The sequence below is a fragment of the Marasmius oreades genome, chromosome 4, assembly GCF_018924745.1.
Source record: "Marasmius oreades isolate 03SP1 chromosome 4, whole genome shotgun sequence".
Taxonomy (NCBI): domain Eukaryota; kingdom Fungi; phylum Basidiomycota; class Agaricomycetes; order Agaricales; family Marasmiaceae; genus Marasmius; species Marasmius oreades.
In genome coordinates this window covers 2,896,018-2,920,051 of record NC_057326.1, presented here as the reverse complement: position 1 = coordinate 2,920,051, position 24,034 = coordinate 2,896,018, and the positions used below count along the sequence as shown (strand labels likewise).

General features: G+C 48.4%; 8 protein-coding genes across 8 annotated transcripts; 4 read left to right on the top strand and 4 right to left on the bottom strand.

Moving 5' to 3' along the window:
- Positions 1-87: 87 nt before the first annotated feature.
- On the top strand, positions 88-1,647 carry E1B28_007756 (uncharacterized protein; the record flags this gene model as incomplete). The annotated part of the gene is made up of 4 exons (XM_043152528.1): positions 88-175; positions 239-694; positions 748-1,112; positions 1,168-1,647. The coding sequence occupies 4 exons, from the start codon at positions 88-90 to the stop codon at positions 1,645-1,647; spliced, it is 1,389 nt and encodes a 462-aa protein (XP_043010614.1).
- Positions 1,648-2,054: 407 nt separating this feature from the next.
- On the bottom strand, positions 2,055-5,108 carry E1B28_007755 (uncharacterized protein). Its single transcript, XM_043152527.1, has 22 exons — positions 5,056-5,108; positions 4,695-5,002; positions 4,628-4,634; positions 4,485-4,558; positions 4,411-4,426; positions 4,274-4,354; positions 4,164-4,203; positions 4,042-4,108; positions 3,901-3,988; positions 3,792-3,847; positions 3,522-3,733; positions 3,392-3,462; positions 3,327-3,330; positions 3,152-3,269; positions 3,060-3,076; positions 2,916-2,991; positions 2,833-2,852; positions 2,763-2,772; positions 2,636-2,704; positions 2,548-2,581; positions 2,448-2,487; positions 2,055-2,390 (listed from the first exon to the last, which is right to left on the bottom strand). The coding sequence occupies exons 2-22, from the start codon at positions 4,892-4,894 to the stop codon at positions 2,176-2,178; spliced, it is 1,515 nt and encodes a 504-aa protein (XP_043010613.1). The 5' UTR covers positions 4,895-5,002; positions 5,056-5,108; the 3' UTR covers positions 2,055-2,175.
- Positions 5,109-5,577: 469 nt separating this feature from the next.
- E1B28_007754 (uncharacterized protein) lies at positions 5,578-9,807 on the bottom strand. The gene is made up of 4 exons (XM_043152526.1): positions 9,386-9,807; positions 9,071-9,315; positions 8,495-9,002; positions 5,578-8,415 (listed from the first exon to the last, which is right to left on the bottom strand). Exons 1-4 carry the CDS (start codon positions 9,646-9,648, stop codon positions 6,066-6,068), a joined length of 3,366 nt encoding a protein of 1,121 aa, XP_043010612.1. The 5' UTR covers positions 9,649-9,807; the 3' UTR covers positions 5,578-6,065.
- A 371-nt stretch (positions 9,808-10,178) lies between these two features.
- Positions 10,179-12,971, bottom strand: E1B28_007753 (uncharacterized protein). Its single transcript, XM_043152525.1, has 9 exons — positions 12,706-12,971; positions 12,557-12,653; positions 12,345-12,500; positions 12,192-12,284; positions 12,060-12,142; positions 11,865-12,010; positions 11,621-11,813; positions 11,435-11,567; positions 10,179-11,360 (listed from the first exon to the last, which is right to left on the bottom strand). Exons 1-9 carry the CDS (start codon positions 12,953-12,955, stop codon positions 10,907-10,909), a joined length of 1,605 nt encoding a protein of 534 aa, XP_043010611.1. The 5' UTR covers positions 12,956-12,971; the 3' UTR covers positions 10,179-10,906.
- Positions 12,960-15,141, top strand: E1B28_007752 (uncharacterized protein). Its single transcript, XM_043152524.1, has 5 exons — positions 12,960-13,517; positions 13,579-13,827; positions 13,884-13,963; positions 14,023-14,213; positions 14,277-15,141. Exons 1-5 carry the CDS (start codon positions 13,031-13,033, stop codon positions 14,698-14,700), a joined length of 1,431 nt encoding a protein of 476 aa, XP_043010610.1. The 5' UTR covers positions 12,960-13,030; the 3' UTR covers positions 14,701-15,141.
- Positions 15,142-15,207: 66 nt separating this feature from the next.
- On the bottom strand, positions 15,208-18,512 carry E1B28_007751 (uncharacterized protein). Its single transcript, XM_043152523.1, has 12 exons — positions 17,750-18,512; positions 17,628-17,693; positions 17,354-17,576; positions 17,017-17,281; positions 16,920-16,962; positions 16,801-16,861; positions 16,228-16,741; positions 16,128-16,165; positions 16,006-16,062; positions 15,929-15,950; positions 15,815-15,875; positions 15,208-15,744 (listed from the first exon to the last, which is right to left on the bottom strand). Exons 1-12 carry the CDS (start codon positions 17,870-17,872, stop codon positions 15,508-15,510), a joined length of 1,710 nt encoding a protein of 569 aa, XP_043010609.1. The 5' UTR covers positions 17,873-18,512; the 3' UTR covers positions 15,208-15,507.
- Positions 18,513-18,600: 88 nt separating this feature from the next.
- On the top strand, positions 18,601-21,284 carry E1B28_007750 (uncharacterized protein; the record flags this gene model as incomplete). Its single annotated transcript, XM_043152522.1, has 2 exons — positions 18,601-19,136; positions 19,199-21,284. 2 exons carry the CDS (start codon positions 18,601-18,603, stop codon positions 21,282-21,284), a joined length of 2,622 nt encoding a protein of 873 aa, XP_043010608.1.
- Positions 21,285-21,477: 193 nt separating this feature from the next.
- E1B28_007749 (uncharacterized protein) lies at positions 21,478-24,026 on the top strand (the record flags this gene model as incomplete). Its single annotated transcript, XM_043152521.1, has 15 exons — positions 21,478-21,721; positions 21,778-21,944; positions 22,001-22,096; positions 22,155-22,202; positions 22,259-22,276; positions 22,342-22,422; positions 22,483-22,546; positions 22,607-22,701; positions 22,762-22,849; positions 22,898-23,232; positions 23,287-23,628; positions 23,686-23,719; positions 23,776-23,827; positions 23,890-23,924; positions 23,983-24,026. 15 exons carry the CDS (start codon positions 21,478-21,480, stop codon positions 24,024-24,026), a joined length of 1,743 nt encoding a protein of 580 aa, XP_043010607.1.
- Positions 24,027-24,034: the final 8 nt, after the last annotated feature.

Genomic DNA, 24,034 nt, shown 5'->3' with positions numbered 1-24,034 from the left:
CAGAGTCTCAACTACAGAATAAGCGCAAGTCGGACGGGGAAGGCAGGCCGACGCGAAAAAAACCTCACACAAGTAAACTGACACCTGATGTATCATTTCATATTCACTGATAATCGCGTTACAGCTCCTTCGGACCCCAAAAGTGAAGCCTCAGAACCCGCAGCAAGACCACCTTGTACGTCGAATCTATCGAAGTATTGGAGATTCTTTTTTTTTTGACTAGTTTACCTTTAACTAGTTATTGAACCTGGCGGTCTTCGAACTCGGTCAATCGCAACTGGGACGAAAGTGCAGCGCTTCGAGTCTGGGCTTAGCGTTAGCGACTTGACTCGGGGATATTCTTGCGATAGGTTCCTTCTCAAGTTCTATTGGCCGGACGATGTCCAAGGGTTTGTTGAAGCCGATTTCCTCACTGCTACTTCTGGTGCCTTCGGCACTCCCTCTCATATTGTTTCCTATACGATGAGGGAACCTTCCGGCCTCCTTGTCTCGAATCGCATCTTTTTACCTGGCGAACAAGAAACTGAATACGAGGGTGTATGGTGGAAGGTGTGGGAGAAAACAAAGGATTACCACCCCAAGCGACCGAACTATCGCGAAGTCGCATGCCATCTTTGCGGAGCGTTGGGTAGTACGTTGCTCGACGCTCCAAGTTCATGGTCGCTCCTCGAGTCAGTCAGCCATGCTTTGCTCGGTACGTCGCGGCATCAGTACTCCTTCAAGTTCGCACTGATGCATTGCTTTCAGGATGGCTGGTGTACTATCAGAATGGTTTCATGCACCGAGATGTCAGTATTGGGAACGTCCTCCGATTGGAGCCTGGGCTAGCAATGAAGACAATCGACATTGTAGATCCTTTTCCAGGAAGAGATGTATCACCAAAGGAGCCTGAACAAGCGCGAAACACCATCGCTGGCACACGGTCGCAAAAGGAGTCTGAACAAGTGCGAAACACCATCGCTAGCACACGGTCGCACATAGATGAGATCAAGCGTCTGGTCGAAAAGCTGGGAATAAGCAGCGGATGCAAGGGTATCTTCTTGATAGATGGTGATATGGCCGCCAATTGGAAGACCTACTTTGACAAAGACCATGACTCTCACTCACTATCAGTAAGTGGAATCTTCCATTAGCATTTCAGAGCTGACAATTGTCAAATCCCGACAGGGTACTGAAGAATTCATGTCCATCAATCTCCTGACGGCTACACTACGCGGTAGTGACTATCTACAATCTCCTGTGGACGACATGCATTCGTTCTTCTGGGTAGCCTTATGGGCGGTAATGTTCAACTCTCTCAATGAAAGTTCAAGGTCAGAAGATGAGCTTTGGGCACGAGGCCGGTGGGTGGAACGCGCCTCAGACAAGGCACATATGCTACCGCAGCTTAAAACTTCACTACGAGCAGGAAAGCTCAGCCCGATCGCAGGACAGTTGACTCCATTTCTGGGCCAGTGGTTCTCCCGCATTGAAGCGTTACAAGAGGATTGGGACACAACCAGAGGAACTGACTTCCAAGATAGAAAGGAATGGTTTACCACACATTTCCACCTATTTGCTTACCGTGGCATACGCGAGTCGTTGGAGTTGATCCTGCAACACCGAGAGGCGTTGATGAAACATGGACCATTCAAAACCCCAGCCTGATGGTCTTCAACGTTTGTTATCCGTGTACTTGGCAGTCGAAGTGTTTTCGGGTTCTGTATCAAAAGCTGCGTTATCACACTTTCGTCGTAGTCCGTTTTATCGCTACGAATCCAACATCGATTCGACCGCTACTTGGCATGTACAAACCGCGAAATTTCCCGGGCTCTGAGTAGATCCCTTAATCTAATCCTTCGAAGTGACTAGAAAGAGTGCTGTAGTATGAACACGAACAAGATGAATTCGGATCTTCGTACAGTACCACAAAGCATCATGGAAGGGTATACGATAATACTTGACGAGCTTGCTTCAAGTTCGAATGAAGTTCAAACGCGCGATCCTTGTCGGCCCTCAGATCAATTCGTTTCCGGGAGATTCATCTCTCGTGTTCATGCGTCATCTCAGTCTACGTTGGACATGTCGGGGGGCGATGCGACCCGCGGAGTAGCAAAAATTCATTAGTCTGAGGTAGCAGATCATGTATACAAACATCCGAAGGCTGAATACCGCGGAATGTAGATCCCGTCCACTTCATAGCGTGTAACGATACCCACTCCAATCGTCTCCTTTCTCTCTCTTTGCCTCGACAACGCTCTCAAATGTTCCGTTCTTCTCGTTCCCACCAGTCTGTCCCTTGATAACCTCGTCACGCTCTCCTCTATCTCTCTTCGCGTTCTCCCTCCTCGTAAAGAAGAGATAAGCAACTGAAGAAACGATCCCGAAGCCGATATACATCAAGACCAGCCCTGCAGCGGAATCGTCGATAAGCAGAAGACAAATCAAAAAAAAAAACGACCACTCACCGTGTCCCAGAACGTACCGGGGTTGATCTTTTTGGCGATACTGCGGAAGAAGAGTTGACCAGTTTAGATCATCCCAAAGGCGAGAGATAAAATGACTTACAACGTTGGAACTGACAGCTCCGTTGATATTACCACTAAACGAAAATGAACGAGCTGCCTCGATAGAAAACGAGCGAAACGTCACTCACAAGCTGATGAGCATCGCAAGGGAAACACTACGCTTATAGGATCCTTCTACGTTGTTTGACATCCAAGCACTACGTCGAGAGATTTATCAGTACGGACTCCGCCATAGCTGCAGAAGACAGTACGAACATGGTGTTAGCTGTATAGAATAAACATATTCAGTAAAAAAGTAACATCTCAAATCAAAGTGTAGACTCACGAATGACCGGGTAGATACCACTTTTAGATGTCACCAAACAAATTAGTCAAGGTAACACAACCATCATAGAACAACAACTTTACCAGGTCGCAAGGTAGACCGCGAAATAGGATAGAGCTGCGCTCTTAGATGAAATTAAGATAATGTAACCAGCCGCGCCTGCCAGATTTGGATTTTATGGTGAGTCTTCAAAGTAAATACGCCTGATGACCACAATGGATACTTGCCAAGGCAGAGGAATCCGCTGTTACAAGATTCGGTAGAGAAACAGAGACAGTCAGATGATCGGAACGATATAGGTTTTTCCACGGTTACCCACATGTTGAAAAACCCTCTTCGACCGTATCGGTCTGCCAAAAAACCGACCAAGCATGTAATTATGCAGGCAAAGACATAAACAGGGACTGTCAATAAATTTGCGGGAGTAGCCCTGAATCCTGTGGGACATGAGCAACCAAAGAAAGTTTTAAACCTTGGAGGAAATGGGTGCATACCGAGCTACGGTTGGGTAGTTAGCATAGATAATCCTGAATGGTAGAAAAAGCTTAGGGAGACATACCTGGTTGATGATCGATGGCAAGAAAAGTGCAAACGCGTACAGTGGCATATCACAACCACAGTATATAATCACTATGCCCCGACCCGCCCTCAGTATTCAGAGTAATTTCCCTTGCAGACGACCTACTCACTTCCAGCCCACGTTTTCCAGTCCAACAGACTTTGGAAGATATACTTCCATTTAAGTTTCTCTCCAGCGGCACTGAACTGATCGTCTCCTTGCAATCGTCGAACAATCACAGTCCTCTCGGCTTCGGAAAGGAATTTGGCTGTGTCCGGGAAATCCTGTATAATCCAGAAAGATACGATTCCAGCAATAACAGTGGCAAGTCCTTCAAGGATACTAGCGAAACGGGACATGTGAACTCTTGCCGGAGCTGGCCGTATCAAAGAAAACTCACAAAATCCATGCCCAGCCTGGTTTTCCACCTACACCATGCATATTTGAGATAGCCGCCTGAGAAAATAGCGATGAGATCATGTCCACAGTTTGGAGGTAGATTTACACACCGCTAGGAGACCTCCAAACGCGCCGGATACCGTGGCCGCTGAGAAAAAGATAGCGGCACGGATACCAAATTCGGAGCGTTTGTACCAACTGACCGCTATTGTTAGCTCATTTCCTAGATGATAACATAGGAACAATCCGACCAAGATAGGTAGTAGTTCACACCCGGAAATAGACCTGCTTCAAACATTCCCAAGAACCATCTCATAGCTGAAGGCGAAATTTTATCAGTATCTGGAAATTATTGCGCATGAAGCCGACGTACTAAGAAGGCCGCTGTAGTTATGAACCAGTCCTTGAACGGTCTGGATCAAGTATGGAGAGTAAATCCCATGATCAGCACGGGACCTCGACAGCCGACAGTGTAAGACGTACCATCATTACACCCCAAAGTAACATCAAACCAGACAACCAAAGAGACGGCCGAAGCCTCTTTAGGAATACATTGGAGGGTACCTGAACAAAACTAGATTAGAATTCAGTTCGAATCGTACCCCACTCCAGACGTGTACCTCAAACACGGCATAACTGTTTACCCCACAAATCTGTAAGCGGGTGTGTAAAAACAAAAAAAAAACGCGCTCACCTGAAGAAGAATACGGTTAAAGTTATCAGATACTGGTTGTCCGTCATATGAAGGTCACCTTCGAGGTTATAGAGCTATTCAAAAGCAAGCCATTAGATTGCGTAGTTGGAGATGGATCGGGACATGAGTCGACATGTACAAACCTTTGCACTAATTCAGGATAATTGGTTAGCAACCTGCGCCAATGCAAGCTCGTGAACGAGCACTTACTTTCCAATACTTGTTCGATCCAAGAAACTGAGAAGATACAGGAATGATAACCAAGGTATAAGCGCAATGTCGACCTTGCGAATCAGTTTCTTTTCATCGACCCCACTGATATCAACATGAGCGTTATAGAGGGGAGTTTCGTTGGGTAGCACTGAGCCAGATTCCTTATCGGAAACAGAAGGATTCGGCTTTTCGTCCATGATGGTGGTCGTGGGCAGGAGTGGAGGAAATCAAAATGGAAAAGGCGGAACATGGGTTTAAGTAGGATTACCTGCCGGCGTAAACGTTAACAGTTTCCAAGTTCGACCCTGACGGTATCATTGTGAGCTTCTCACGTGTGCCCAAATAACGAATCGGTGACCTTTTGCGACTCTAAACCATCTTGCTAGACCTTCGTTCATCCCTTCAAAATAACTCGGCTGGCTCAAGACAAATACCTATAACTCGGTCAGGTCCCGAGCGTTCATTGGTATAATGCGGACCGCCGAAAAGAAACTAACGGAAGATTCGGGTCACCGGCCAACCTCGTTAACTTTGTTCCGTTCTATCCCACCAGGACTCCTCTGACACAAGGGTTGAAAAGCATTGGAAAGACTCGTTTCCCAGATTTCGTTCATCTTTCTCGCACTATTCTAGACATCGGGAACGAAGGGGTCATCTTTTGGTCGGTAGGAGGTAAACAACCACAAGCCTCATGCCGCTGTTGTAGTTGTTGGAGTAAAATTTCTAAATGACTCCGACTTGGTTCAGATGGACTATGTCAGCCAAGGCCAGGCCAGTCGTTCCGATCCCACCTCGCACCATCACTATCTATCGACGTCAGTGCCACCAATTACAACAGCTAACCGACGCCCACAAATGTCAGCGGTAGTACTATGTAATACTTGAGCTAAATATTGCATTTAAGGTACCAAATGTTAGATGGAGAAAAGATAATTAAGCATTAATTCAGCACATGTAAATGTACAGTTGCATGTAGGGTTTACATTCGTGGTCGCAGTCGAGAACATGATCAATGCTTCGTAAGAGAGGAAACAAACGAGGTGATAAGACTGTGAGGGGCATGATTGAATATTGAAAGAGTCTCAGAATCTGCAAAGGGAGATAGAGAATGATTCAAGAATTGAACGTCAAAAATTGCACAGAGGTTTGTAGTGTGAGGTCATTAATGCAACAGAAAGTCCTTGAAGATGATGAAGGATGCCGAGACGAAAAAAATACCTTTAAACTTAAAGTAACTCGATGCGAGAAAAAAAAAAAAAGAGACCAAAGCAAGGAGACGAATTGTTACGCGCACGAACATGAAATCGAGCGCAAGGGTATAACTTTGAAGCAAGGTATTCTCCGAAACGAACCATAATCACCTCAAAATTAGCTGTCGTCCTTCTCCTTCTCACCGCTATTCCACAAGCCCAGGTATGCTCGAGCGGAGGACATGATATTACCAACCGCCTTCCCGACAACCGACGAGTCGTCCGAGGTCGTGGTGGCTTGACCTCGGGTACCCTTACCCGCGTCATCATCACGGAACATGGGTGATGATTCTGATTTCTTGATAACGTGTTGGTTCAAAGATCCGTCTGGAAGGACACTGTCATTCGTCAAATTCGACGTCAATTTGGACGTCAGACCTGCCGAAGGGTCTACTGAGAATGACGTCTTGGGTGAGGATATATGAGGTTGGGTTACATCCAGCGGGGGTGTCCTTAGCTTGCCCTTACTTGTACGCCCATGCCTGTCGCCGTTCTGATCCATCCCAACGGCAATAGTGGCACCACCAAAACTGATCACTGGGGAATTCATAGGAACAATCGGAATTGATTCGGAGTCCAGAGTGCGAGAACCAGCTCTCGGTGACAAAGAGGGAGGAGATGGAGGTAAAATGGTCTGCGAACTCGATGTTGACGACGTGCCCTCAGTTGTTTCCGAGGACTGAAAAGAAGGACTGTTGATGATATTCAACGCAGAGGATGAAGGTAAGGACGCGGCTGCAGATGTCGCTCCTTCGACGCTATCCGGACTCAAGCTATGGGTCAATCTCCTCTCTGTGCGTTCTCGACCTCGCCCGCCTATACGGTGAGCCCGCTCTCTGTCTCTTTCCCTCTCTCGTTCCCGGTCTCCGATTCTCCCATTGGCATAGACCCCATAATTCAGCCCAATAGCGCTTCCGTCCGGTGATAAGCTACCAATCGGTGAGCTATGATTTGAACGAGATCGTGGTCGTTCTCGATCTGACATCGAAGAGGATGACGTCCTCGTTGACGAACGTCCTCTGGACGAAGAATCAGGTGATAGGCTGCTCTGATGATGTACTGAGCCGCGACCTCGTAACGGAGGTGATAGAAGAGCTGAAGAAGAAGAAGAGTAATTCCGACCTGGAACTGCTATAGCCGGCGTGGTAGGCTGAGGAGAAGGTGTCCTTGATTTCGACCTCGAACGTGAGCGGGATTTCCGTACATCGTCAGGTTTAGATGAAGAACGGCTGCCACCCTTTGGGTGCCTTCTTGCCGTCCGCTGTGTGGCATAATCCCCGCCTAAATCTGGGCCGCCAAAATAGTCGTACGCATCCTCTTCCTCATCATCTGAATTTCTCCGAGGCCTCTGGACAACCGGCGGAGTGCGCACAACGATAGATACGGACGGAACAAGTCCAGTCGGCGTCTCCCCGACAGATATGGGTCTTCTTTTGGACTTTTTCTCTCGCTCATGAGACTTCGAGCTGTTGCTATTCACAGTCGAGAAAACAGCTTCTTGATGATGATGGACTTGCCCTTCTCCTTTGCTAACGCTGTCGTCTTCTTGTGATCGCGACGGTTGACCTGGTTTCTGCTGGGAAGTAGAGGCAGGCTGACGTTCGCTCGTCTGCACGTGCTCCTCATGCTCTTCCCGGCCTAACCGCCTCGCCTCTCCTGCCTCCTCCATCAACTCAACCTCCGCCTCTTCGCTGTTGACACTCGGACTAACCCTACTTTCACCTCTACTACTATAGGTCGCTCCGTACCTCCCGTTGAGGGGCATGTAGACCAGCTCAACCGGTGTTCCTGGACTTTCGCTGCCGCTACTCCTCCAACCGCTATAGCCGCTATACCTCCCCATGGGCGCACCAAACCCACCATCTTCGCTGAGTGCATCATCCCCAAAACTATCCATCCATCCGCCATAACGAGAACTAGTGTCCGGGTGCACACCAAACCCATCCCAAGCTGGATAGTGAGCCGGATAGGCGAAGCTATTTGATCCACCAGTTTTGAGCATGGTCGGAGGTATGGGGGCGATAGTCACCATCTGATCGGACGAAGTACTTGTGTTTCTGCGCGGGCCGTGATTGAAAGAGGGTCGAGCGGTGGCAATGTCGCTAGTCCGGAGGGTGCCTGACCTTCTCCGTCGGGGGATAGTGGGTATAGAGGATCTCCGTATCTTCAGACTGTTTGATGTAGGAGACGAGGCAGAATCCGCAGAGGAAGAAGAAGATGTGGATGCCTTTGATTTCGATCGCTGTGACACCTTTCTCGAATCCACCTTGTCTTGATTCGTCTTTCTAGAGGCACGCATCTCGATGACGCCGTCATTGTCGGAGTCTCCCTCGTCCTCATCTTCATCGTCATCATTGTCCTGAATGAAGACATCCTCTTCGTACTCTGAGTCTGAGTCAGTGATTGCGCACTCGTTCAAACCCCAATCAGGATCAAAATCATCGCCACCCTCTACATCTTCATCGTATCTAATCGAAGAAAGGTCGTTTAAACATATCAGTAATCAACAACATCGAGAGTAAAAAAGCAAAAAAATTTAATACTTACCCGTCATCGTGTTCCTCTGCCTCTTCATCAGTATCCTCAATGGAGCCATTCATCCCCTTTCCAGGTCCCTTTCCACTTCCATTTCCGAGTATAATGACCCCCTTGGGTTTATCGATAGCGATGCATTGTTCGACAAATGTGTTAAATGTGATATGTTTCTTCTTCGGGGCAGGAGCAGCAGAGAGTTCGCTAGAGGCACCACGGGGTGAGGCGGAAGCTGAGTTGGAAGTGGATGACGAAGTTTGCGAAGTGTTATGCGATTGGTGCCCAGGTAAATGCGAGCTGAAGTAACTCGTGAGATTCGAAGAGCTGCTGATGCGAGTAGGAGTGGGTTGCGTCGAGTTCGCCACCGTGTCAGAGTTTGGTGTACTGGCACCTGCACTACCTGGTGGTTCTACGCGAGGAGGAGAGTCTTTACGAAATGTTCGGTCAGGTCCCCACCGGGTGATGTGAGTATCAGATCTGGTGTGGGGAAGACTTGGTCTCCGTTGATCGTTTGAACCGACCGCTGACGATAAAAAAGGAGGATGACTTTTATTGCTTTGAGAGGGAAAGTGAACTCAAGCCAAAACTTACCATCGGCCTCCCCATCGCTCTCAGAAGGGCTGTATGGAGGGCTGGAGGGGAGCTCGCTCGTTAACAGCTCACTTATCGTCCGATACTTGAGGATCGACTTTTGTTTCGGTAAAGACAAATCTAAACGGTCCTGAGCTGAGGCTGGCTGTCGTTCAGTGACGTCTGGAGTGGGCTTTGGGGGTGGCGTCCACTCGACTGCAGTATGCAAAGGACCGTAGAGCCAGGTGACATCTGAGTCCTTAAGCCTACAAGCCGTATGGGAAGGAGAAGGAAGATAATTAGAAGAGTAAAAAATATCAGAGATATAAGACAGACCAGTTAAGAGTTTCTGGATTAACAGTCTGGAGGTTATTTCTCTGTTTCCACCAGGTCCTCCAACTAGCGTTCTCTAACCGCATGCCATTCGTAATCTCGTTTTTCTGTCTCGTCATGTTCCGCCATGACCGCCAAACGTCCTCTTCCCTCCAATCATGACTGAGATAGTCGACCTGACCTCTCGGCAGAGTTTCCAACGACGAGTCATCGGGGGCGAGGTGTGCAGTGACTGAGTGCATCAGAACGGGAAGGTAGTTTGCCATTGTGGAAGGCGGAAAGGGGAATTAGGGAAGTCGGTCGGTCGTCAACGATGGCAATAGTGTAAAGGATGATATGGAGTGGAAGGGGGGAACGAAAGAGAGGCAATATTTGCTGCAATGATGGTTGTAAGGAATAGATGGTCTTCAGGGCGCGGCTCCACCGTACGTTTGACGAGACAGGTTCAAGTTCATCGTTCCGCCTGTCCGAACATTATGTAATTTGCACGTGTTTCGCGGTGATTTCAAACGGCCCGCAAATTATTCAAATTCTGTGTCCGGTTTTTCCCTTTACCATTCGCGTGATACAGTTCCAGTGTCAAACCTTTTGCTGGTGGGTTTGGAGTACTCGAGCAGGGCTAGTACTCCCACTCCTCTTGGGTCTTCAATGAGCACATGATCTATTAGTGTATGTGCGCCACTTTCATCTGTTCAACCGATTTCTGAGTTTTTTTCCCACAGTCAGGTTTTCCGGATCTTCCCGATATATGGCGCCCGGACCTTAAGCAGGTTGTACAGTTATTGGTCCGGATGAAGTTCGGTACATTTTACCCCATCGCAGCAATTTGGGTGCCATACGGACACTGTTCAAGGAGAGTCGAGGGTCTACACAGCCCAACGCTGACTGCGGCTAATCGATAAGAATACTTCAACCACGAGAATTTAAGCCACCAAGCTGTTGTTCTGAAAAGGGGAGGCGCGAAGATAAAAACGTGGGCACCCTCTTTTTCGTGAACCGCGCTTCTCGGGAAGTGGCAGCATATGCAAACGTCAATCTTTCGGCACCAGCAATATTGTACCCAATGCCAGAGTTTGAATCAACAGGAACACAGAAGGGTGCATAATTCTTCGTGGCGTCTTTCGTACAGATTGACCGCGATTAAATGAGGACGTCCCTTCGAAGTAACGACTGACACGAATTCATGTGATAAAGAATACGGAACCAAATGCAGAACTGCCACCGTATATGAATCACGACGGAACAAGACCAAGAGACCAACACAGTCAAAGCGAACGGACTAAGACTTGAAGCTTGAAGCTTCAAGGTGTAGGAATGGTGTCTGGTTGTGAGATACGTTGCCTCTCGGTCAACGAACTTCAGGTCAACGAAGCACCTGAATCTTGAATCTCCAAAGTCTCAGTTCATTTTCCGACACCGTGTCGATCATGCAATCGCCATCCCTCTCAATCACATGCGACGGAGGCAACCGGAGGCGCAAAATGTATGTCTCCTTGCAACAAGATCGCAGAAAGATCGCAGATGTCATTGTGTGTTGGAGGAGAGCATGGCAACCTCAACCACCATCCCTAAATCCATGACAAGTCTATCACATCCCCACTGTCCCACGATGCTAACTCCTACGGGCCACCCGTCTTGATCGCTATCAGCAGAGACATTGTCATCCTGTATCGTTGGAACGGGTATGTTCAACGCAGGTAACCCGGCGAGGGATGCAGGAACAGTCAAGACATCCTGTAGATACGTATCGAGCGGATCCATACTGCTTTTGGTGGCGGTAGATGCTGTCTCGCGTGGAAGAAGGGGTGCGGTACGTATAGCGGATGGATGAATAAGAACATCGACCCCCTCTGCCGAAAGGGAGGAGGATGAGAGGCCCTCGGCGGTACGCAGATTTGGCCACCTGAAGACACGGTCAAAATCGTTTCGTACGAGTTGGCGAACCTTCTGCGCTTGTAAGAAGTAATTATCGAATGCACTAACAGGGGTTCAAAGGATTGGAGCTTCGGTGTCTGTCCTGGGTCTCCAAAAACAAAATGGAAGGTCACTCACTCGGCAGTTAAAGCGTAAGTACCCAAAAGAAGTCTCTTTCGAACTTCATCGCCAAAACATTGTGTTCGCGTATGAGAATATACTTTCGAGGCCTTCCTCGAATCGGAACCCGGGGGAAGGGGGATCCTGGTACCTTTATATGAAGAATTTAGCTTGCACGCAGGTAATGAATGTTGTAATTCTTACCGTACTCGATTCCATCGTACCGTGCTAGATTACTGCTAGCCTCGGCGCTCGCAAGAACATAATAGGCACTGAGAGCATAGGACGTGGATGGTAGGGATACAGGTATGATCTGAGCGCCGAGATCCTTGAGGGCCTTCAAAATTGTTCGAACCGAATTATAAATAGAGGGGGATAATTCTTGCGCAAAATATTCCTGGGGTCGATGAGTTTACATCGACGCGATGTATGATAAGAAAAGGCATACTTGAGGTACTCCCACTCTTAGCTGGCTATCCTCGAACGGCGAACGGCGCTTAAGAGGAGAAAACTCTCGTAAAACCCCGGCTGTAGCTTCCCTTAGTCTTTTCGATACTGAGGTGGGGTCGTTAGGATCCGGAGTCTCGAGAACATCTGGGAGGAGCCGTTAATCGATAAAGGGTAGAGACCGATAGGCGCATACCAAAAGCACGTCGAACTTGAAAGGTACTCTTTGCCATCAGCCCAACACAGTCCAAACTGTCAGCATACGACACTACACCCCATCTGACGCGAATTAGATTCCAGAAGAAGCTCTGACAACCAATCAAGATACCTGCTAATGAGACCATACGATGGCTTTAAGCCCACGACGCCACAATATGAGGCAGGAAGTCTTATAGACCCTCCTGTATCGGTCGCTAACGCTCTACAGACCGTACGTTGAGTGACCACACGACGCAAAAATGACAATAGCCACGGCACCAACATATCACACATATCAGCAGCAACAGCCGCTGCACTTCCACCAGAGCTCCCCCCTGCAGTTCGTTTCTCGCGGTTTCTCCAGGAAACCGATGCTGCCGAACGTAAAGTTTGGAATGGATTGATAACGGGGCCGTGGATAGAGTGGGTATTTAACGACCTGGATAAGTAGTTCATATCTTCGCGTAGGAGCCAGGAATCTAGCAGATCATTTACCCCATCCCAAATTCATCGCAATTCGTTTTTCCTACGATATCAGCACCGGCACGTTTGAGCAATTTCACCACCGTCGCGTCAAAAGGTGAAGTGAAGTCTGTCCGGAGAATTAGTTGTCGTCTTCTGTTACTACAGCACAATCTACCCACTCTCTAGCATAGCAGATGAACACGTCGTTGGCATGTCAGAAGTACATATGTTGTCCTTGACAGCAACAGTAGTCCATTGCAAGGGTTTTGAACATGCAGATTGAGAAGAAGTTTCAGCCTCTATAGTGGGAGGACAATCAGAGATATGAACGAAGGCATTAATGCTCGAGTTCTTCTCGTGTATTGCGTTCCGTGGGTCGAAGGATGAAGTAGACAGGCAGCGGCGAAGAAGGAGGCGGGCAACGCGCATGACATTGCCTCTGCGTCAAGAACGAAAAAAAAAAAAACAAATTTCGACGCGCCAAATTCCGTTCCTCTTCCCAGCATGGTCGCACCCACGACAGAAGCTCTCCACAAACATGTAAAAAGAGCACGGATAGAAGATCCTCTTCCAAAACTAAAAGCCACTCGATTCAAAGGCTTACCACCACCGAACAAGCAAAATGCAAAGAGCAAAGAAAACGTTCAAGTAGAACCGACACCGTCCTCAAAAAGTAAAGGAAAACAGAAGGAGGAGCCCTCTCATGCAACAAATACCGTCTCTTCACCTCCAAGAAAGTTCAAGATCGTGGCTGGATCGTATGAGAAGTTACTCTACGGTCTAGAGGGGAGCACCTCACTCTCTGATTCGAAAGAACTACAATTTACTCTCAAGCCAATGTTCATTTTTCCTGCCCACGTCTCATGTATAAAAGCCGTAGCTGCTTCACCGAGCGGAGGGAAATGGCTTGCTACCGGCAGTGCAGATGAGATCATCAAAGTATGGGATTTGAGGAGGAAAAAAGAGATCGGGGGACTAATGCATCACGAAGGTGTGTACTTAGGTAGAAGTTTCAATGTCGGAATTGACTCAAACCCCCGTCTGTTGACAAGGCTCAATTACCCATCTTCACTTCCCGTCTCGGTCACATCTGCTATCGGCTTCTGAGGATGGGACATTATGCCTGTTCCATGCCCGTGATTGGAGAGTTTTAAGGGCTCTCAAAGGGCACAAGGGACGCGTAAATTGCATTGCTGTGCATCCGTCGGGCAAACTTGCACTCAGTGTGGGAAGAGATAGAACGCTGAGAATGTGGGATCTAATGCGTGGAAAGGGATGTGCCAGTACTAAACTGGGAAAAGGTCAGTCCCGTCTCATATATCTTCCTTCTAGTTCCCTGACACACTTGGTTGCTTAGAGGGCGAGATTGTACGGTGGTCAACCGATGGTTCTCGTTTCATAGTTCTCTGCGGTTCCACGATAGACGTGTACGACACGGTGAGTTGATCAGTTTGTCTCCTTGCTTCTCATCACTCACACTTTGCCTGTCGTTATAGGCCATGACCCTCGTACATACGACCGCACATCCATCTCGATTGCACGATGCCAAGTTCTCTTTGCTTACTGATGGCAAAACCGAAGTCCTCCTGATCGGGGCAGAAGACAAAATGGTTTCGATATACGATGTTCCTTCAGACCCGGAGCATCCGCTAAAGATCATAGGCAGAATGGTCGGACACACGAATCGGTAAATTTCACCTCGTTGTTTTCTCCCTACCGCTAGGTCTCGCTCTAAACAATGTATCTGTAGGATAAAAGCTATCGAAACACTCACCATCTCCCTTCCTTCAGAACATGATAACGATTCAAACCCGAAGTCGACCATTATTGTGTGCACAGTTTCATCCGATGGGAAGATAAATGTATATGACTTGGCAGCGTTAGTGTCTGATGGGAGCAAAGGGAGCAAAGGGATCGCGGAGATTCACCCCGCAACAGAGTATGACACGAAAGGAACACGGTTGACTTGTGTTACACTTGCTGAAGGCGATGATGGTATTTCGGCCCAGAGCTCCTTGAACGGGAAAAGGAAGCGTGATGAGGATGAAGAGGGAGAAGATGTCGAGGATAATGATGGTGGTGGTTGGGGAGGTATCCAGAAGGGAGTGGAGAGTGGAGAGGAGGAGGAACAGGAGGAGGAGGAAGAAGAAGAGATAGAGCAGGAAAGCGACTAATTATCTCTTCAACTCGGAGTTTCATGATACCTCCTGGTCGTGACCACATTTCATTTGTGTCAATACCAACGGCGTGTCGATTCATCCGGCGAGGTTCAACTATGCAAAGTTCATCCTTCAACTTGTTTTGTCGCGTCTGAGATACTCCGCGGTCCTCTCGTGCTTTTTAATTGAGGTTTAGGGAAAGGGGTTCTCGTTGTTTGCAAGGGGATTCAGGCGGGCATCTCGCCGTCAAGTCGGATAAGGAGGTTGTACATCATTCTTCAATGATTTTGGCAAGGGTCGCTGATGAAGGCGTTCGGAGCAATTCGTACAACAAAATCGTTGGCTACCGGCTTGCAAGCATCATCAATAATCAAGCAGAGGCGGGCTAGCTGGTCATCCATCTGGCGAAAAAGAAGTTGTCGAACAGGTCATTTAGCCTTGTACATGTTTTTGGCGTTACCCTGGCGCCACGCCTTCAGTCTAAGATCATCCAAGCCAAGGATCTGTCATTGTGTTGCCTTCGGCAGTGGTTTGGTAAGAATACCCGCAAGGGTAGTCGCGGTCTAAAAGGACGAACCTGAATCTCCAGCTAACTTGCTGAGGTTACAAGCCGGATCCAACAAAAAAAGGGAAGTCATTAGAATAACCATACTCCATCATTATGAAAGAAGAGGAATGAATAATTAAAAAAAGGGGGGGGCATCTGGAGGACAAAATATATAACTGCTTTTTCAGCACATCCTAAAATCGAACATTGGTTGAATCATCATCAAATGTCATCTTCACGAAAGAGTGATGCTAGTGCTACAGCTAGCGGCGCTTTTAGACATGAAGCGGCGGAAGTCTCCGTCTATCAACTCGGGAGCTAGCAATACTCTTCAACGCTTCCAAGATTTCAGCGGCTTCTCGGGAGGTCTCACCACGCTTACTGGCGGGTGCTTTCTTGAAGATAAAGCCATCCATAGGACAAACAGTGCCTTCAGGCGGTAGAGTACCGTTCACGAAATACTCGCGAACATGCATAGCAGTGCATGTTGAAGGGGCATTTATCGAAGCGTGCTAGAAGGAAGAGGGGGCATCAGTAACTCGGAATAAAAGAAAGAAGGGTGTGCGAGGTCGTAAATCTTACCCCAGGAGAGTCTTGGGTTAGGAGAACAGAGCCGGGGAATTTGCTTGTAACGTTGCGAGCACTGTTGGAAAGTAATGTCAGAGATTGAACTCGAAGCGATATTCTGATACTCGCCCTTCAATAGGAGTAGCGGGATCTAGTGATACTCATTAGTGCGGTGGAATTTTCGAATGAAGACTAGAGTCACATACCTGCGGTGTTACCAATGATGAGCAAGGGGACACTGGTATTCTGAGCAGTAACCGGTCCTAGAGGGTGCATAGTGGTGGTCAGCTTCCATACACGAAAGCGACGAAAGAAAAAAAAGCCGTACCTCGGAACTGATTCTTCGGTAGTGACCTCGGCCAACCACTTGCAAAAGTATGTCCGTCAGTCAATACATTCTCATTCAACGCAAAAATGATGTTTTTTACCCGCAGGAATTCCTAAAACCGGCAAAGAGACTCGCCCAGGATCCAAAGTTGGAGACAGCCTCGTTATAGTGTCGCTCGGCTTCCTCCAAGCCTGACGGAACAACCTCCCCATCATTGCACGTGAGTGCAACCAACGCCTCTGGGGCCGGAGGGAAAGGTGTAGTGTCGCAGGAGCATTTGAACCGAGGTTGATCGAAAATACTGTAGAGTATCGTTGCATTCCCCTTACTCAAGTCTTGGAGACCTTGCGCCATCGCCGGCCATGCAGCAGGTGCATAAAAGAGGTTATAAAGCACCGTACGCAATGCGGGGTAGTCGGCGAGGCCGTATGATTTACTGGTCTGGACGGGGATCGGGGATTTGATGAGAGACGCGTAAATCGCGTTGAGTTTGTTCTCCATTGCCTCGATAGACGGTTCGTGGAAGGGACAAGCTTCTGGACCCTCTTCGAGGCATGCTTTGAAGAACCAGTGCAGGGTCTTGTCGGTATCCAGAACATTGCCTAGCCATCTCACTTTGAGAAAGGGGACGGTCAGTCAAGATTCCGCTTTGGGAGGAAATAGATGGGCATACTGTTATAATAATCGGCATCAGAGTCCATCACTCCGTCTATGGCCAACCGATGGATTTTATCCTGATACCGTGTCGCAATGAGAATGGCATAGTGGCAACCAAAAAGAGATAACCCTCACCGGGAACATGGCTGCAAATGTAGCACCAAGGATGGATCCGTACCTGGAATTTCGAGTTCAATCATAGCTTGAGCGGCTGGAAACAAGGAAGACTCACGAAAATCCCCAATATTGAATCTTATCCCTCCCGTAAGCCGCATTAATACTCAACATATCCCTTGCCGTGTGGTCAGTATTCATATGTGCCAGAACATTCTTGTCCCTCTGAGCCGCAAGTGATCCAGTAATCTGAGCCCTAGCCACAAAAGCTGCAATACTCATGGTGTCCGAGCGGTTGAGTTCAATTTCAGGGGTAAAATTCCACATCAACCGCTCCTCTGTTGATTCGTAGAACGAAATCGCAGGAGTCGAGCGGTGTATGCCTGGAGGAGGTGCGAGTTAGTGGTGTCTGTAAAGAGGAGAAAAGCGCCTTTGGGACGGCGGTTTGAACATACCACGTGGGTCAAATCCAACAAGGTCGAAACGCGGTCCAAGTATAACTTGCAACTTGGCTCCCAGCTCAACAATGAGATCGACGCCACTACCTCCTGGACCTCCTGGATTGAACAGAATGGGTCCAAGGTACTCCGTACTGTCGGCACTCGATACGTTGGCCGGTAGGCGTGTTAGGGCTATTGCAGCCGTTTCCCCTCCTGGATCGCTGTAGTTTAATGGTACCTGATATTGATATCAGTGATTAAATGTTTTCAGTCGGAATGGTGATAATACCTGGAGACGAGCACACTGTAGTCCAGTGTAACAGTCTATCCATTTGAGGTCCTTGGAAGGCTGAATCTGTCAAGTCCAGTGTAGATGTTCAGTAGAGTCTTAAAGAATACCTGAGACCTTACTTGAAGCCATGAAGCTTCACTCCATGACTGAGTGTCGTTCTCCGCTGCAAAAGCAACAGATGTTAACGCCAAGAGACAGACACCGGTGAAGAAGCGTTGCTTTGAGACGTGTTGAAAATGCATGGAATGACGAGGAGAAGTTGCTCTGGCCACTCTTTATATACACGAGTAGACTTGGGTAGACTCCAAGAGCACTGGATGGCCGACCGCGCTGGTGGGCGGCAAGATTCTTTATCACTGTGTTCCGTGTAAACCTTATTCTTTCAACGACATACTCGTGGAAGCGCGTGAAGGAATGACTTTGAATTCTGTACTAGCTGCACAGCACTGCGGCAAAGCACTGGGGTATGTCTTGGCTCCGATGGTGAAAGCCCGAGTGTAACATTCTAATTTTCTGAATCTGATCAACGCGCACGACTTGCAACCAGCGCCCACATTGTAGCAAGTGTCCGTCAGAATAGAACCGAAGAAGAGCAAGGACGAGATTGAGTATAAGGGATTCCGAGGACCGAGGTTGATCACTGCGCAGCTGCGCACGCCCACCAGGAAGCAGAGCCACTAGTCAAAGGAAGGAATGGAGGCTGGATGTGCTGTTGAATGGATGGAGTGCGCTGAAGCCGAACGAGACCCGGACCGTACGAAAACAAGTATTGACGCGCCGTCTTGAGGTTTGTCATCTAGACTGTAGGAGTGGAGCATAAATAATATTGTGCACAACCAGTGCGAGGGTTGCTGTTGAACGTTATTCAAGGTAGTTAGGAAGCACGTGCCATACAACTCCTACGTTCGGCCCCGATGATGTCAACGACCAGCAAAAAAGAACATGTCCCGACTTCTCCTCTGAACATCTCATGGCTACCATCTCCAAGCGTCGCGGTTTTATCGGTCTTGTGGGCGACCACATCGACGCTCTCGCGGCAACTGCTTCAAAAACCTCCCGTCTCGATGCACACATTTTAGACGCACACTCACCTTTTCATATCACACTTTTTACCAAAGACGAGCTTCGCAGTCGAAACATACCCGAAATCTCTCTCCTAGTCAACAGGTCTGTCGATGCCTCTCGAATCTTTCTCGCTGGAGTCGGTGCAAGTCCACGAAAAGGAGTGTATTTTGGGGTTGTGATATGGGCGGAAGGACAACAACTTAGAAAACGTTTGGGATTTGGTCCGAAGCATTTCCATATCACATTGACAACCCACAACGACCACGAAATAGATAAAGGGATTGATTCGCTGATATCTGGTCAGTTTCCGGAGGAACCGTCGATGGAGTTTTTGGATCATCTCGCGTTCACGCTGCATCTATTTGCTCAGTACGAGAAGTCGAAGCTATACGCCGTTAGGCTCGTACGCAATGCTCCAGGTTCAGATCGAGGTTTTCTTCGGTGCGAATAAATCTAAACCTCCTCTCCCGGTTTTCTGTACCATTAACGAGTTTTCCTCTTAGACTTGCCGACGCCGCATATTCGAATGGACAGTACAAACTGGCTCTTTTGTCGTACGCATGTGCTTATGATCGTTCCGAAGGCTCACAAGTTTATTCGTATTGCATCAAACGACTCATCGCGTGTTCCAAACACACGGAGTGGGGATGTATCTTCCAAGAAGCCGAGATGAATCAACTTGAGGCTGACATCGTACCCCTATTGACCGTACCTTGGGCTGAAAATCTTCGTTCTCACCTATCCTCCAATACACCAGCACCAACACTTTCACTGGAGTCCCGAGATCGCTTCTACTTCCCACGGAGTTCACCAAAGTTGACATTCCACAAACTTCCTCGATTCTTCCGCTGGATGATTCCATATCATTTGGCTGTCATGTCGACTCCGCGCAACGAAGAAGATATCACTCTCCTCGCTGCTATCGGAATTCGACACGTTTTGACCTTGACAGAGGAAACACCTCTACCCCAGACATGGTTCGCCAACAACCCAACAATCACGAATACGTTCCTCCCCGTGCGAAACTACCATCCTCCCTCTATAGAGCAAATGGATATCGTCATGCGCCTCATGCAAGAGGAATCGAACCTTCCCCTCCTCGTTCACTGCGGTGGTGGTAAAGGCCGTGCCGGAACCGTTATCGCTTGCTACATCGCAGCCTTTGGTTTCAATAAGCCCAAACCCGGTCACGTTCAGGCCCATCCAGAAATTTCTGCAGGCGAAGCGATTGAAACGATTAGAAAACTTCGACCTGGGAGTATAGAAACCTCTCAGCAGGAAGACTTTGTGGCGAAATGGTGCAAGACTATATGGAAACGACAGTCAGTCTATCCACCAGAGGTGGATTTAGAGCCGCCTCCGTGCCCTGTAGAGATTGAGGGACAGTTGGATACGAAGAATGCTGATATGTTCATGTTGGTTGGGCTGCCGGGGGCAGGCAAATCGTGGCTATCTCGGTCTCTACTTGTTAGGGATCCCCAAAGTTGGATACGGATTTCTCAAGACGATAGCGGTAGTAGGGCCTCTTGTGAAACCCAGATCGGTTACACGCCCAAGTCCGGCCAAAGGGTCATCGTGGACAGATGTAACACATCCTTGGCAGATCGCAAACAATGGCTGTCGCTCGCGTCGAATTGGTGCAAACACCCCGTTTGTGTTCTGTTCGATTATGATAGAAGAATCTGTGAGGCGAGAGCGCAGAGAAGGGTTGGGCATCCTACGTTGACACCTGGTTCTCGTGTTAGGAATGCGGTGGAGCAGATGCACAAGACGTTTGTGAGGCCAATGTTGGGCGAGGGATTCAAGGCTGTTGTGGTCGTGAAATCGTTCGAAGCCGCAAAAGAGCTTGTTGGGAGGCTAGTACCGCCGGTGAATATATACAAGTTCCCAAGGACAGAGCATATCATAAATCTCGGTGCCGCAACAGAGGACGACTTGATTTCTGCTACGAATTCGATGGCTATCCTACCCAAAGCAGACGAGAAGACACGCATCGTGATTACAGAGAAGGTCGATGGGGCGAATATGGGTTTCTCATTATCCTCTTCTTCTCAGATCGTAGTCCAGAACCGCTCTCACTACGTCAACTCATCCACACACGAACAGTTCAAAAAGCTTGGGTTCTGGGTTGACAAACACCGAGAGGCACTGTTCCGCATTCTTAATCGAGACGAAGACTATCCTGAACGATACGTTCTTTTCGGGGAATGGCTTTATGCGACACATTCGATCCCGTACACCGATCTTCCGGATTTATTTATGGCGTTCGATATGTACGATAGGTCTACCGATACCTTTGTTGATCGTCCGACATTGCTGGGATTATTGGATGGAACGGGTATTCGGGTGGTTCCTGTGATGTACGATGGGAATGCAACACCATCTATGGAAGAGTTGAAGAGGATGGTACAAAGACGATCCAATTTCTGGGATGGGCGTGTGGAAGGCGTGTATGTGAAATTCGAGAGAGGCGGAAAGGTGGTCGGGAGGGGCAAAGTGGTCAGAGGGGATTTTATCGCTGGAAATGAGCATTGGGCGAGGGGACCGTTGAGGAGGAATGGGTTGGATAAACACGACGAGTTCAGGTAGTTTTTTTTCTTGCTCTTCCACCCGGGTGATACGGGTGATACGGGATCTTAGATATCAGCCATGTGGCTGATCATGATGATCATTGCGTTGTGTTCCTATCAACCGCTGGCGTTCATCAAAGCGCCTGCATTGACGTATAAGATGTGGATGTGCGCGAGAAGTTATTCGGTTCGGTCTTTTATATATCGCCTCGATGTTGCATCGATTGCAGTCTATCCTAATGTCCCTCTCCCTTCCCAGTCTGTGGTCTCAAACCAGCACTTTGCCTACCTCTGTATCTCTTTTTAATTCATCTCCGTCTCTACATGGATCCCTCGACGCCCTGAACAAAACCTTAGGTGGCCGCCTCTTACAGGGCCATCCCCTCGCCTTCCCATGCGCTCATGGTCCGGAAACAGACGAGTGCAAGGTCGTTCAGAAGGGCTATCTGGATTCCCGTGGGTTGTCTTTTGAATTTCTCGTTTTGAGGAACTTAAGGACGTGAACTACTCAGTCTTCCGCTCAACCACTCCCGGAGGTGCCGGCTACGTCAATACACAATGGGAGACCTGTCAAACTACAGGCGAGGGATGTCTACTCGATTATTTGAACCCGTTCGATGCTTCTCCGGTATCAAAAGACAAGGGCGGATGTGGAATGGGAAGTGTTTCAGAGTATTATGTGTGTCTTCTATTCCTTCCAATTCCCGCGCGCTCACGAGATGACACGCGACGTAGATCGACGTACGCACGCAACAAGACGCACAAGCTGCGTTTCGCTTCGGGAAGGAGTTGAAAGCGTCTGGGATGCCGATTGTCATTAAGAACACGGGTGTATGTTCTTTCGTTTCCTTCTTCAATACTCTGCGTTCTTATGCTGTTTCCGATTTAGCACGATTACAAAGGTCGAAGCAGTGCCCCAGGATCTTTAGCTTTATGGGTGAGTTTTCCGATTCTTAAACGTTGGCGATTATCAATCAATACGCGGCTGGATAGACGCATAACCTCAAAAATGTACGTGTTCCATCACTGTTCTGTATCCACTACCACGGACATTGACTCACGCGCGCTCTTAAAAGCTCACCTTCAATCCCACGTTTCGGGCGGAAGGATGTCCTCCTGGAAACTCGGGGAAAACGTACACGGCGGTCACTATGGGAGTGAGTCAGTTCCCCTGATTGAATAGTTCAAAATTGGGTAACCTCCAGTTCCTTTACTAGGCAGGAGTTCAATGGATTGAAGCTTACGATTTCGCCGAAACGCATAATATCACTCTCGTAGGAGGTGAATTCGGTTCATCATTCATACTTGACACTATGTGACACTCATCACAAATCACTCCAGGATCAGACAACGCCGTAGGTTCCGCCGGTGGGTGGCTACAAGGAGGTGGTCACGGATTTCTTTCGAATGCTCTAGGCCTCGGTGTAGATAGAGCGGTGAGTCCATGTTGGAAGTGAGGAGTCTCAACAGCCGATTACTAACAGCCGAACGATTAGTTGCAATTCAAAGTTGTTACACCCAAGGGTGAATATCTTACCGCTAATGCCTGTCAGAACCGAGATTTGTTCTTCGCTTTGCGTGGAGGCGAGTAAAAATTCGTTCAAGTTCCCTCTTTATCTTACCTCTTCGTAGGCGGAGGAGGCACCTTCGGTCTTGTCCTTGAAAGCACGGTTCTTGCTTCGCCCCGTGTAACAATCCAAGCTGCTCTCGTCAAACTTCCTTCTCCTTCTCCATCTCGGTTGTGGGGAACCATGGCTTCTCAAGCCGTCACCTGGGCCAATGAAGGGTGGGGTGGACTATCGGCATCGGATATTGCGATTTATGTGAACCCGCGATTGGATAAAGAACAAGCGACGAAGTCTATGGAACCCCTGTTTCAGCTGGCAGGAGATGGTGTAATAACGCAGATGCTTGAATTTCCCAGCTATGCCCAGTTCTTCAAATGGTTTGCGAGTAATAACGTTGCTGTGAGTGGAGTATAAATCCTTTTCAAAATAGTCTTTCTGACAATCTGAATCAAGGCATCTGGCGTTCCGTTGGCGCTCTCATCCCTGTTGGTTCCCTCTTCGGCTCTCGTCAACCCGGAATCACGAGAAAAAGTTGTGGCGGCCCTCGCTAAAGCAAGTGATAACACTCCGAGGATACTTGTCCACAGTTCCGCGCCAGTTTTTTTCCGGCCTGATCCGAATGAACCAACGAGTGTGACGGAGAGATGGAGAGACAGCATATTGCACATAACGATCGTGTCTGCATGGAACTGGAACTCAACCAAAGAGGAGAAGCTAGATGCGTATCAACGAGTAAGCCTGTCAAGGAAACTTGTAGAGGACGCAATAGGTCCTAGTGTGCGCGCGGCGTATTTGGTGAGGACTTGCATGAGTTTCGATGGAATTATAAGGAATGACTGACGAGAACGTTAGAACGAAGCCGATGTGTATCAGGAGAACCATGAAGGTGAGTTTTCGTTCGGGCCTGACTGGTTCTTTCTTCACTTATCGAATATCGAACAGAGGTATTCTGGGGGAGCAATTACCCTGGGCTTTTGAAGATCAAGAAGAAATAGTATGTTCTCGTTGTCTTCCTTTGATTGAGGATTAGATGCTGACCGGACTATCGCTGTTTAGTGACCCCGAACATTTACTCGATTGTTGGCATTGTGGTAAGTCCGTGTCGCCCATCGCTTGACACCGTGCTGATTGGTACAATCTCGCTTCAAGTTGGATGGACGGAGGAATCTCAGAGATTCAAGTGTTATTTATAAGCCTAGAA

Excerpts from the sequence above, each read along its gene's own strand:
- E1B28_007754 (XM_043152526.1), bottom strand. The coding sequence starts at position 9,648 with ATGGCAAACTACCTTCCCGTTCTGATGCACTCAGTCACTGCACACCTC. Across the intron at positions 9,316-9,385 it reads AATCCAGAAACTCTTAACTG|GCTTAAGGACTCAGATGTCA; the intron begins GTCTGTCTTATA and ends TACGGCTTGTAG. Across the intron at positions 8,416-8,494 it reads GCAGAGGAACACGATGACGG|ATACGATGAAGATGTAGAGG; the intron begins GTAAGTATTAAA and ends TTCTTCGATTAG.
- E1B28_007755 (XM_043152527.1), bottom strand. The coding sequence starts at position 4,894 with ATGGACGAAAAGCCGAATCCTTCTGTTTCCGATAAGGAATCTGGCTCA. Across the intron at positions 4,204-4,273 it reads TACTTTGGGGTGTAATGATG|ACCGTTCAAGGACTGGTTCA; the intron begins GTACGTCTTACA and ends TACTTGATCCAG. Across the intron at positions 3,734-3,791 it reads CCAGGCTGGGCATGGATTTT|TATCCTTGAAGGACTTGCCA; the intron begins GTGAGTTTTCTT and ends CCGTTTCGCTAG.
- E1B28_007751 (XM_043152523.1), bottom strand. The coding sequence starts at position 17,872 with ATGCATTTTCAACACGTCTCAAAGCAACGCTTCTTCACCGGTGTCTGT. Across the intron at positions 17,694-17,749 it reads GTGAAGCTTCATGGCTTCAA|ATTCAGCCTTCCAAGGACCT; the intron begins GTAAGGTCTCAG and ends TGGACTTGACAG. Across the intron at positions 16,742-16,800 it reads TGATGCCGATTATTATAACA|TGAGATGGCTAGGCAATGTT; the intron begins GTATGCCCATCT and ends CCTTTCTCAAAG.
- E1B28_007753 (XM_043152525.1), bottom strand. The coding sequence starts at position 12,955 with ATGCGCGTTGCCCGCCTCCTTCTTCGCCGCTGCCTGTCTACTTCATCC. Across the intron at positions 12,011-12,059 it reads TCAAGTTCGACGTGCTTTTG|ATGTTCTCGAGACTCCGGAT; the intron begins GTATGCGCCTAT and ends GGCTCCTCCCAG. Across the intron at positions 11,568-11,620 it reads GTACGATGGAATCGAGTACG|GTACCAGGATCCCCCTTCCC; the intron begins GTAAGAATTACA and ends CTTCATATAAAG.
- E1B28_007752 (XM_043152524.1), top strand. The coding sequence starts at position 13,031 with ATGGTCGCACCCACGACAGAAGCTCTCCACAAACATGTAAAAAGAGCA. Across the intron at positions 13,828-13,883 it reads CAGTACTAAACTGGGAAAAG|AGGGCGAGATTGTACGGTGG; the intron begins GTCAGTCCCGTC and ends TTGGTTGCTTAG. Across the intron at positions 14,214-14,276 it reads ATGGTCGGACACACGAATCG|GATAAAAGCTATCGAAACAC; the intron begins GTAAATTTCACC and ends ATGTATCTGTAG.